Source organism: Rutidosis leptorrhynchoides, chromosome 6, assembly GCF_046630445.1.
Source record: "Rutidosis leptorrhynchoides isolate AG116_Rl617_1_P2 chromosome 6, CSIRO_AGI_Rlap_v1, whole genome shotgun sequence".
Lineage (NCBI taxonomy): Eukaryota > Viridiplantae > Streptophyta > Magnoliopsida > Asterales > Asteraceae > Rutidosis > Rutidosis leptorrhynchoides.
In genome coordinates, this window is record NC_092338.1 from 431785762 (window position 1) to 431799308 (window position 13547).

General features: G+C 33.9%; 1 protein-coding gene across 2 annotated transcripts in view; it reads right to left on the reverse strand.

Annotated features, from left to right (window-relative positions):
* Positions 1–1927: 1927 nt before the first annotated feature.
* Positions 1928–13547, reverse strand: part of LOC139853074 (aspartic proteinase 36-like) — a 46940-nt gene continuing 35320 nt past the window's right edge. For both annotated transcript variants that reach the window (XM_071842440.1, XM_071842439.1), the window contains 9 exons: positions 4626–4755; positions 4278–4525; positions 3932–4156; positions 3661–3823; positions 3069–3142; positions 2849–2939; positions 2669–2744; positions 2270–2341; positions 1928–2138 (listed from right to left, as the gene is read on the reverse strand). In XM_071842440.1, the coding sequence (XP_071698541.1) occupies positions 1993–2138; positions 2270–2341; positions 2669–2744; positions 2849–2939; positions 3069–3142; positions 3661–3823; positions 3932–4156; positions 4278–4525; positions 4626–4755 (1225 nt within the window). In that variant the 3' untranslated portion in view covers positions 1928–1992. The remainder of the gene's footprint in view (positions 2139–2269; positions 2342–2668; positions 2745–2848; positions 2940–3068; positions 3143–3660; positions 3824–3931; positions 4157–4277; positions 4526–4625; positions 4756–13547) is intronic.

A 13547-nucleotide genomic window follows, 5' to 3' on the forward strand; every position in this document is an offset into this window, starting at 1 on the left:
AATTCGCACGTGATTCTAATCTTATAATTATAAAATAAATTATAATTTAAAAGGCATTTTGGTAATATTGTGACACTATAGAGGTATTTTGAAAGAAATGATTGGAAGAATTTATATGGTTGTGAAGTTGACCGTCGCTTTCATACGTGCTCAAAGTCTTCTCCCGTGTTAGACTCGGCGTTTTTTCATTTTATTTAATTTATTATAATTAAAATATAATTACTATTTATTATTTATATGGAGTAATTACTAATTAGTAATCAACATCATAAATTGATAATCATAATTAGTTTGGTAGTTTTTCCAAGATTTATTTGATGTATTATTAGCACTGTTGTAAACGGCGTCGGTTGCGTCGGTTGCGACGCCCGTTGCGGCGTTTTGGTGACTAAACCGTTTCGACCCAGTCCCGTTTTCTTATAAGCCGGTCAACGGTCAAAAGTCAGGTCAAATGTAGGAAAAATTGGGTCAACGCCGGTCAAAAGTCAGAAATTCTGTTAAAATCGGCCATAAGTAGGTCAAATCAATCAAAATTGACTTAGTTAATATTCCATTTTGTATTATATTAACGCTAATAGCAATTATAGGTAAAAACTTGTCAACGAAGGTTTTTTAGCTCTAAAACATGTGTAAATATACATACATATACATATATATATATATATATATATATATATATATATATATATATATATATATATATATATATATATATATATATATATATATATAAGTCAACATTAGTCAACATCCGTTTCGACCTCGTCTCGGCCCTGTTTTTTCTGTTGCGATGTTTTGAGGTCGCTACCGTTTCGGCCCCGTCTCGCGTCTTCTTCAACCTTGATTATTAGTTATTATAGTTATTATTAATTTAGTATGCTAATTTCCAAAAAAATAGAACTCGGGCACATCATCTTGAGTTGATTAAACTTTTTTTATGTAATACTTTATATTGTAATAATCTATCTTCTATATCTATATAGTAATATAAATCTCTAAAATGATGATGTCATCATTAAGCTAATTATCCTTTAATTTTTATAATGATGATGTCATAATTATATATTAATTTAATTAAAAAATAATACGAAATCTTTTATAAAAGGAAATACTAATCTCTGCTAAATTGTAATTTTAATTATCTAAAAAAATTTAAAATGCATTTAATATTACTAATAATAATAATTATTATTAAGAATATAAATATTCAAATTTAAGCGAATTTTATTATTATTATTTACTTTTAATATAATAATTATAATTACGTTACATATGGATTCTTATTATTGATATTCAAATATGGATTCTTTTTACGAAATTAATTACGTTACATATGTATGCGAAAATACATGTGTCTATATATTTATAAAAAACGACAAGTTTCTTAGTCAAACGGGTCATTAAAATAAATTGCCTTAGCATTACATTCACTTAATACATAAAACATGTCATTAAATTGTTTCGTTTAAACAAATCCGTGATTTCACGGGTCATTCCACTAGTAATATATAATACAATACAATAAAAAAACGATGCAGTTTTTTTTGTTCTATGCTATTTGAGGAATACGTGTTTTTACACTTATATGTACATAGAATCCAACCATTTAGTTAGATAAGAGCACGAGTAGTCGTGACAATGAAACTCATTGTCTAATTCAGTGTTTAAATAAACATTGAAATTAGACCTGAAGGTAAAAGTGAAAAAATAGTTCAGTGCCTAATTTGAAAATTTTGGCCGTTAAAACCCACGAATCCAAGGTTTTTGGCTAGACACTTAACCTGACACCAGAGCCCGACACCGGGTTAACACCGACCCGGAGTCGACGATAGCCGGATTTCAGTGTCGGATTGGGAAAACGTCGAATAAAATCTTCGACTAGGTGTGCTCTAACTAGTATACTACTAGTACTATATATTATCCTCAAAAAAAGTACACTAAAAACACAATTGCTGTACATAGGGGTATAAATACAATTACATTTTAGTCAGTTTACATGATCAAGATGGCTGCAAGAAATAACAGCAATCCCAAAATCATTCTAGAATTATATGTACAATGTGACGACGAAATATCTTTCGCAACGACCTCATAAACATTCCCGGATCCTTCATCTTTCACTTTGATGCTCGAAGTGCCTAAAATGACATCAAACCAGAAATGTGTAAGCAAGATTTAATCCCTACTATCCAATGTGCGTTTTGAAAAATGAGAATAAGTTATATTATAGCTGTGACATCTGATGAACAATGAACATAAGTATACTTACAGTCATAATCGGCCCATCCAATGGCTTGATTTTCCATATCGTATGTAACCAGCCGATCTGATAGAACAAGATCTGCATATGAAATAAAAAATAAAATAAAAGTTCTTTTTTTCAATGAAATTCAGTAATAACAGTCATACAGATCTACAAGCTCAACAATGCGGCTCAAATACTCATAGTCTATATTCGACTTTTTGTACATATACAGTTTTGAGTACTGATCTGGTAGAGATGTTTGGATCCATATTTTTGTTTATATGTAAATTAGTTTAGAAATTTGTTGACTGACAATGTTGACGGGTCAACCCAACCCAACCCATTTTGACACCTGACCATATAGTTACTCCTTTTGTCCTGTTACGACGCCCGTATTCTATGTTTATCCATATTGTTACTTACCTCCCAACAAAGTTAGATCTCCTCCACTTTTATCTTGAAGATTACTGTTCTGAAAACCGATACACCATTCGTCATCCTGAACAGAGAAGATAATACTTACCGTTATCAAAAGTCAATCAAGCACTAGAACAGATGATGATACACTTCAATATAAGTTAAATATTATATATTTATACATACGTCGATTTGGAAGAAATACTGATGGGGAGAAACTTTGAGTGACAGTGAATTTGCAAAGTGAAACGTAATATCCGGAAAACCATCATCTATGCTGCATCATGGAAGAAATACAGAGAGAAAATAAGTCAGTTTGACTTTAAATGTTTATATTTGTTACACTAAGCAAACTGACATCAAACATTAACTATCAAGAGAAGAAAATGAATTAAAAGAAACGTACTTGCCAGAATACTTGTAGCATTTAAAGATCTTCTCAACGGTACGTGGTTTGTTGTTGGGTTGTGCAGCCATGATCTAGGCCAAAAAAATAGCATCAAGACTTATTTATTTTGTTTGAACGGCAGTTAGAAGTCACTGACGGGGATTCGAACGTGATGTTGGAACCCACCCCAACCGATCATTGACTGGGACGAACATTACAGTCATATCGCCCCTCAGGGAGAAAACCCCCACGACGAATCCATACAGGCATAGTGTGGAATAAAACCCCTTCGGGTGAGGTTCGAACGCAAGACATACGCAACCTCCGAGGCCCATGAAATGGGCGGGTAACCTCAAGGGAAGTATCCATACGGACATCGGGTTTGGCAAAACCCCCTCGGGTGACGCTCGAACGCAAAACGTCCGCAACCTCCGAAACCCATGAAATGGGCGGGTAACCTTAAGGGAAATATTTTGCAGCTCATGGGATTGAACCCTGACCTCCATTATGAGAAGTCAGGTCAACACCTTGAGGTTAGCATCAAGACTTATTATAAAAGAAAAAAGATTGAAACACAACTTAAATGTGGAAGCAAAAGTATTATTCATACCTTTTCCATTAGTTGGTTATAAATCTGATCAGGAAAATATGCCAAAGTAGTACCACTGTCGACTATAGCTCCTTGCTTCTTCAAAAAGTTAAATATACTTGACGATATTTTTACTGCATCACCGTTCACATCAATTGACTTCAACTCGATATTATAATGCGTCCTACAAAACATATATAATCAGAACATCACACATTCATTGATCAATTGTATAAAGATTTTGAGTTTTTAAAGCTATTAATAAACAAAAATACAATAGCGTTACACTTACAAATCACCTAGTAATGGTGTCGTTTTTACTTCGGGCTGCACAACTTCTCCTATAGCAAATATGCCACCTCCTTTATTACCGTCCAAACAATGCGAGAACATTTTCTTCACCTTTTTAGCCGAAGCAAGCTGCGAAAGCATCGAAGTTTGTGACTGCCCGAGTCCAATAATACCATCTAGTGCTTGTTCCGACGAACCTAGCTCCCCAGCTTGTTTAGCTCCGCACCTATCTTGGATCACAAACGTATCAACATTATACATAAACTTTAGCACTTTATTCCTAAATCTATATCACAGGTGTCAAAATGGGTAGGATGGATCGGATCAGGTCAAAATTGAAAACTCACCCAAACGTTACATTCCCGCTCATAGATGTAGTCTGACGGTTTCCAGATACTTGAGCAAGTATTATATTGTCATTGACGAAAAATCCAGATGTTGAGCTCCCGTCACCGTATGCTACAGAATACGCACAGAGCATTCCAGCTTTACACTCATCACTAGGGGCGTTAAACGTAGATTTGCAAAACTCGTCATCACAAGATACCTTTTTCGCACTTGATGAGTCCTTTGGATCAAACAAAGATAAAGGTACCTGTCGGTAACAACGTACTTAACCGTTAGAAGTGTTTGGATGTACGTTTTGAAGATGATTACATCAAATTTAATGTTTTGTACAAAAGACTAATACATACACCAAGGTCACTCTTCGTAGGACACTTATCACAATCGATACAGTTGACCCATAAAAGGTCACTCCCTGTATCGACTTGCACATAAAATTCTTTTGGAGGAGACCCGATTTGAATCTTTGTGTAATAGAGACTGCAAAAGCAAAATAACAATATGTTCAGTTTTTCACTTTAAAATAAGCACACTGTTTATTCCAAAAATAAGATTGGCTTGGACATTCTTATTAATCTGCTAATACCCAAACATACAATTTAAGAAGAGTCAACACAAAAGTCAACGTCTACAAAAGTAAGCACATAATGAAAGTTTCCGGCCTACAATCTAGAAGCTCACCTTCTAGATGTTCAAAGTAGCCTTCTTTGAACACCATGTAGAAGAAGCAAAGATGAACACGATGACGGCCGCCCACCATCTCCGTTCACACCCTTCCACCGCCATAGAATTTTTACTATAAATAGAGGTGCAAACCTCAATTGTAAATCATCCCAAATCACTCAGAGAAGTGTAATCACAACCTAGAGAGTGTGTGTGAGTTTGAGAGTTTTTTTGTAAGAGTTTTGTAATACTCTGTAAATCTATTCTTGTGAGTAATAGAGTTGTTTTTCTCTCAAATTTATATCTCCCAACGTCCAGCGATCCCCTCTTCCTAACAAGTGGTATCAAGAGCTTGGTTAGAGACGTTGGTTGAGTTTTTGGGTTTTCGGAAGTTTTCTCAAAATTCAATTTTGAGTGTACCATTGGATTCGTCTCGTCGAACCGAGTCCAACGCAAAAAACGGCGACTTAAACGGAGTTATAACGAGCCCAGAAAACGCGGTCAAAGTTTGGTCAACTCGCCGGAATCTCGCCATTAGCGAATGTTGTAAGGGTGTAAGTCGAAATTCTGTCCGTGTAACGCTACGCTATTTTTAATTATTGTAAGTTATGTTCAACCTTTTTATATTAATGTCTCGTAGCTAAGTTATTATTATGCTTATTTAAAACGAAGTAATCATGATGTTGGGCTAATTACTAAAATTGGGTAATTGGGCTTTGTACCATAATTGGGGTTTGGACAAAAGAACGACACTTGTGGAAACTAGACTATGGGCTATTAATGGGCTTTATATTTGTTTAACTAAATGAAAGTTTGTTAATGTTAATATAAAGATTTACAATTGGGCGTCCCTATAAATTACCATATACACTCGATCGGACACGATGGGCGGGGTATTTATATGTACGAATAATCGTTCATTTAACCGGACACGGGAATGGATTAATAGCCACTAGAATAATTAAAACAGGGGTGAAATTACATTCAAGGGTAATTGGTGTAATTGTTAACAAAGTGGTAAAACCTTGGTTTACACGCAGTCGATAACCTGGTGTATTCATTAAACAAAGTATTAAAACCTTGTTACAATTCGAATCCCCAATTAGTTGGAATATTTAACTTCGGGTATAATAATAATTTGTCAAGGACACTTGCAATTTATATTTATGACTGATGGACTGTTATGGACAAAAACCAGACGGACATATTGAATAATCCAGGACAAAGGACAATTAACCCAAGGGCATAAAACTAAAATCAACACGTCAAACATCATGATTACGGAAGTTTAAATAAGCATAATTCTTTTATTTCATATTTAATTTCCTTTATTTTATATTTAATTGCACTTCTAATTATCGCACTTTTATTTATTGTTATTTTATTTAATCGCACTTTTAATTATCGTACTTTTTAATTATCGCAATTTAATTTTATCGCATTTTTATTATTCGTAATTTCATTATCGTTATTTACTTTAAGCTTTAATTTAAGTCTTGTATTTATTTTATATTTTACATTAGGTTTTAACTGCGACTAAAGTCTTAAAATCGACAAACCGGTCATTAAACGGTAAAAACCCCCCTTTATAATAATAATATTACTTATATATATATTTGTATTTTTATAAAAGTAAACTAATATAGCGTTGAGCTTTGTTTAAAGATTTCCCTGTGGAACGAACCGGACTTACTAAAAACTACACTACTGTACGATTAGGTACACTGCCTATAAGTGTTGTAGCAAGGTTTAAGTATATCCATTCTATAAATAAATAAATATCTTGTGTAAAATTGTATCGTATTTAATAGTATTTTCTGCTAAAATTTAATAGTATTTTATACCCCTCTGCTTTAACATCAAGTATTTTTGGCGCCGCTGCAGGGGAAAGTATCTTAAAAGCCGGAAGCGCAACGCTAATATATAAAAAAAAATTAAAATTTTAGTTACTTTTATTAAAAATTCGCTTTTGTAAAAATACGTTTTAAATATTCAAAAATATAAAAAGAAAAACAAAAATATAAGTATTTTTAGGATTTTGTTAAATATTTAAGTTTTATAAGTTTCTTTGTTTTTATTTTAGTTTATAAAAATATAAGTTTTAATTTTAATATCTTTTATTTAATTAAAAAACACAAAACAAAATAAAAAAAAAATAAAAATAAAGAAAAACGCGTAAAAAGTAAGTCCTGTCAACTGAATTCCTGAACCCCGCGACTCGCGGGGTTTTCCTCTTTATATGCCGCGACTCGCGGAGACCCTCTGACACACGGACAAAAACCCTAATCACGGGTTATTTTTAATTATTATTATTATTAAAACCTAAATATTATTATTATTATTATTAATTTTAGTTTTATTTTTACTTTTTACTTTATATTTATGTATTTTGTTTAATTAGTTTTATTAAAATTATAAAATTAGTAGTTTAATAAAATAAATAATATAAAAATAATATTTTTATAAAAATTGTAATTTTTACAACTTTTTGTATATTTTTATATTTTGTACCTTTTTAATTATTGTAGCGTAATATTTATATTTTTAGCTCATAATTAATTTTAAACTTAGTTTTTGCTATAGTTATTTTTACTCCTATATTTTTAGGCTTTGCCGTAGAATTCCTTAAGTGCTTTTTCTTTAGACTAAGATTTAGGTGCTTTAGAATTTTGCGACGCCTTTTTAAGTTTTAGTTTCTTTTTAAGTTATTTCCATTTGGGACTTAGTTTTTCCTTGTAAGCTTTAATATTTTTAGACCTTTTACTATGTATCAATTATCATTCCAATTAGTAATTTCAATTTGCGATTATAATTTTAAGTTAGTTGTAGTAATAAGGTTAAATTAGTTAAGTATTTTTAAGTTTTTATAAGTTTCTTTTATTTTTCCGTCACCTTTTATTTGTCAACCATTTTTTTCTTTTTCGACATTTTTCGACGCGCAATCTTTTTCTCTCTTATTTCTCGCCATTCTAGTTTTTAGGACTTAGAATTTTTTCTACTTCTTATCTAAATTTCTTAAAATTACGAAAATTTATTTTGAGTGGTTAAATTGATAGACATCAAAATTTTCTGGTTCGTAGTAATAGTTGGATTTGTACGTGGACCGGGTTATTGGAGCCAAACAGTCCTCAATTATATTGAGACCAAACGAATCCTGCCCCTCTGCTGCATCTTTTGGCTATTCGAAACGTGGGCAAAATCAGAAAAGTCTATTGATTGGATAACTTATTATAATTTTTCTTTCCTTTTTAAAACTAATAGGATATTCAGTGAATGCACCGAGCAAGACGTTCACCACCTTTTGTACGTTCACCACCTTTTGTACGTTCACCACCTGTAACTCGATCAAGACATCGTTTAACAAATATAACCGCCGTTGATTTTTCTTTAGAATCGTCATCCAGTCGACCAAGTACTTCAGTTCAAATTTCCGATAATCCATTTTTTGAACCCAACCTCACAATTGAGAATCCAGAAAATATTCAGGAACGGTTCGTAGATCCTGAACCACTAAACTTTCCTCCGGAACCACCAATCATTCAAACAGAGATTGTTGAGGAACGAACCATTAAATCTGAAGCATCTAGTGATACCGATTCAACAAATTCAATTATGGAGAATCTGGAACCTTTAAGTATGGAAGACCGAATGAGAGCTAAACGCACTGGCCAAGGTCACGCAATTACTCATCCAGACATTAATGCGCCAGATTATGAAATCAAAGGACAAATTCTACACATGGTGACTAATCAATGCCAATTTAGTGGTGCGCCGAAGGAAGATCCAAATGAACATCTACGTACCTTTAATAGGATCTGCACACTATTTAAAATACGAGAAGTGGAGGATGAACAAATATATCTCATGTTATTTCCCTGGACTTTAAAGGGAGAAGCCAAAGATTGGTTGGAATCATTACCTGAAGGGGCGATTGATACATGGGACGTTTTAATTGACAAATTTCTTAAACAATTCTTTCCTGCATCTAAAGCCGTAAGACTTCAAGCAGAAATTGTTACGTTCACACAGAAGCCAAATGAAACTCTATATGAGGCGTGGACAAGATATGGAAAGTTGTTAAGAGGATGTCCGCAACATGGTTTAGACACCTGTCAAATAGTACAAATATTCTACCAAGGATGCGACATCACTACAAGAAAAGACATAGATATAGCAGCTGGTGGTTCTATTATGAAGAAAACCGAAACTGATGCTTACAAAATTATTGATAACACTGCTTCCCACTCACATGAGTGGCACCAAGAAAAAGACATCATTAGATCATCTAAAGCAGCTAGAGCCGATTCTAGCCATGACTTAGATTCCATTTCGGCAAAGATAGATGCTTTCGAGAGACGAATGGAAAAAATGACTAAAGATATTCATGCTATACGAATTAGTTGTGAGCAGTGTGGAGGACCACATTTGACAAAAGATTGTCTCAATATTGAATTAACAATGGAACAAAGAGAGAATATTTCATACATAAACCAAAGGCCTGGAAATAATTATCAGAATAATTATCAACCGCCAAGACCGATTTACAATCAAAACCAGAATTATAACCGAAATATTCCATACAATAACCAACAAGGTCCTAGCAATCAACAAGTATCCAATAATACTTACAATCAGCAAAGACCGAATTTTCAAAACAAACCACCACAACAAACCGATGATAAAAAGCCGAATTTAGAAGATATGATGACGAAGCTAGTTGAAACTCAAACGCAGTTTTTCACATCTCAAAAACAAACCAATGAACAAAATGCTCAAGCATTTAGAAATCAACAAGCTTCTATTCAAAATCTGGAACAAGAAGTAAGTAACCTAGCAAGGTTAATAGGTGAAAGAAAACCGGGAAGTTTACCTAGTGATACGAATGCTAACCCCCGGAATGAAACAGCTAAAGCTATTACCACAAGAAGTGGTACAACACTTAAACCACCTGAAATACCTGTAACTTCTGATGAAACTATTCCTACTACACAAGAACCACAACCTGATCAGGATAAGGAAAAAGAACCGGTAGTTGAAAAGGTTAATGAAGATAACACAGTTAAGGCTAAACCTTATGTTAAACCATACCAACCACCACTTCCTTATCCGAGTAAAATGAAGAAAGAAAAACTTGAAGCCGAGCAATCCAAATTCTTGGATATGTTTAAACAGATAAATGTAAATCTTCCTTTCATTGATGTGATTTCAGGAATGCCAAGATATGCTAAATTCTTGAAAGATCTAATCACGAATAGAAAGAAAATGGAAGAACTCTCGGCTGTTACTATGAATGCTAATTGTTCAGCAGTGCTGTTGAATAAGATACCAGAAAAACTATCTGATCCAGGAAGTTTCACAATTCCATGTTTTCTGGGTAGTCTTAGTTCAATAGAAGCATTAGCAGACTTAGGTGCTAGTATAAATCTAATGCCGTATTCACTATACGCTAAACTAGACCTTGGAGAATTAAAACCAACCAGAATAAGCATACAACTAGCCGATAGATCAATAAAATATCCTAGAGGGATAATGGAGAACATGCTAGTTAAAGTTGGTACTTTAGTATTTCCAGTAGATTTTGTTGTTTTGGACATGGAAGAAGATTCTCAAGTTCCTCTCATATTAGGAAGACCATTCTTAAACACGGCTAAAGCAATGATAGACGTGTTCGGTAAGAAACTGACCCTAAGTATAGAGGATGAGAGTGTTACCTTTTCAGTTGATAGAGCAATGCAACAACCACAATCTGCAGATGATACATGTTATTATATTCAAACTATAGATGCACATGCAGAATTATTAGAAGAATTTCCAGAATTACAAGGAACAGGAGAATGTTCTTTAGGAGAAGGAAATGAACCAATTGATGAGGCTGAAATGTTAGCTACACTTATAGCTAATGGATATGAACCAACAACAGAAGAAATTCAAATGCTAAAAGAAGAAGACAGATATCGATATAAATCATCGATAGAAGATCCTCCAAAATTAGAGTTAAAACCACTTCCAAACCATTTGGAATACGCTTATTTACATGGTGAATCTGAATTACCTGTAATAATATCGTCTTCTCTTACTGAAAATGAGAAATCACAACTCATTTCTGTGTTGAAAGCTCATAAACCAGCCATTGCATGGAAGATTCATGATATTAAAGGAATAAGTCCTTCGTATTGCACACATAAAATCCTTATGGAAGAAGGTCATAAAACGTATGTGCAACGCCAACGAAGACTAAATCCTAATATGCAAGATGTAGTTAAGAAAGAGATTATTAAACTACTAGATGCAGGTTTGATATATCCAATTTCTGATAGTCCATGGGTAAGCCCAGTTCAATGCGTACCTAAGAAGGGTGGCATGACTGTCATCACAAATGAGAAAAATGAGCTTATTCCTACTAGGACTGTAACAGGATGGCGTGTATGTATTGATTATAGAAAATTAAATGACGCCACCAGAAAAGATCACTTTCCCTTACCTTTCATAGATCAAATGTTGGAAAGATTAGCCGGAAATAGTTACTATTGTTTTCTAGATGGATTTTCCGGATATTTTCAAATTCCAATAGCACCCGAAGATCAAGAGAAAACCACATTCACGTGCCCTTATGGTACTTTTGCTTACAAACGCATGCCATTTGGACTTTGTAACGCCCCTGCAACCTTTCAAAGGTGTATGATGGCGATTTTTCACGACATGATAGAAGAATGCATGGAAGTATTCATGGATGACTTTTCAGTCTTCGGTGATACATTTAAATCATGTCTAGTTAATCTGGAACGAATGCTAATTAGATGCGAAAAATCAAATCTAGTACTTAATTGGGAGAAATGCCATTTCATGGTTAAAGAAGGCATCGTTCTTGGACATAAAATTTCAAAAGAAGGAATTGAAGTGGATAGAGCTAAAGTAGATGTAATTGCTAAACTTCCACATCCCACAAATGTTAGAGGAGTTAGGAGTTTTCTAGGGCATGCCGGTTTTTACCGACGTTTCATAAAAGATTTTTCTAAAATTGCCACTCCTATGAATAAACTCCTAGAAAAGGATGCGCCATTCATCTTTTCAGATGAATGTATCAAGTCTTTTAATATTCTTAAAGAAAAACTCACTAACGCACCGATCATGATAACACCAAATTGGAATCTACCATTTGAACTAATGTGCGATGCAAGTGATTTTGCGATGGGAGCCGTTTTAGGACAAAGGATTGAAAAACGATTTCAACCTATATATTATGCTAGTAAGACATTACAAGGAGCACAAACGAACTATACAACTACTGAAAAAGAACTCCTTGCTATTGTCTTTGCTTTTGACAAATTTCGATCATATCTCGTTCTAGCAAAAACGGTGGTCTATACCGACCATTCTGCTCTTAAATACCTATTTTCAAAACAAGATGCTAAACCAAGATTAATCCGTTGGATCTTACTCTTACAAGAGTTTGATATTGAAATCCGAGATAAAAGAGGAGCAGAAAATCTCGCCGCTGATCATCTTTCTCGTCTTGAAAATCCCGAATTAGAAGTTCTAAATGAATCGGCCATACAAGACAACTTTCCTGATGAATATCTATTGAAGATAGATTATAAAGAAATCCCATGGTTTGCAGACTATGCAAACTACTTAGTTTGTGGATTCCTTGAAAAAGGATTATCGTACCAAAGACGAAAGAAATTCTTCAGTGATATAAAACACTATTTCTGGGAAGATCCACATCTGTTTAAAAGTTGTCCCGATGGAATAATACGCCGATGTGTATTTGGAGATGAAGCTAGTAAAATTTTAAACCATTGTCACACAGGACCAACAGGAGGGCATTATGGGCCTCAACTAACAGCAAGAAAAGTTTTTGAAGCTGGATTCTATTGGCCTACAATTTACAAAGACGCACACCTTCTTTGCAAATCCTGTGATGCATGTCAAAGGGCCGGAAAAATAAGTCAACGTGATGAAATGCCACAAAATGTCATCCAAGTATGTGAAGTATTTGACATTTGGGGTATTGACTTTATGGGTCCATTTCCAAAATCTCATAATAATCTATATATACTCGTAGCCATTGATTATGTATCTAAATGGGCGGAAGCACAAGCTCTCCCAACTAACGATGCACGAGTTGTAGTCAACTTTTTAAAACGTCTTTTTGCAAGGTTTGGAACACCGAAAGCTTTAATAAGTGATCGGGGAACTCATTTTTGTAATAATCAACTTGAGAAAGTTCTTAAAAGATATGGAGTAACTCATAAAATCTCCACCGCATATCATCCACAAACAAGTGGACAAGTTGAAAATACCAACCGAGCTTTAAAACATATTCTAGAGAAAACCGTAGGATCAAATCCGAAGGAATGGTCCATTAAATTGGAGGATGCACTCTGGGCTTTTAGAACAGCCTACAAAACTCCAATTGGAACCACACCTTTTAGACTTGTGTATGGAAAAGCATGTCATCTTCCAGTAGAAATTGAACACAAAGCATTTTGGGCTTTGAAGACATGTAATCTTGATTTACATGAAGCTGGACGTCTACGATTAAGTCAACTAAACGAATTAGAAGAATTAAGACACGAAGCATACGAAAATTCGTTAATCTATAAAGA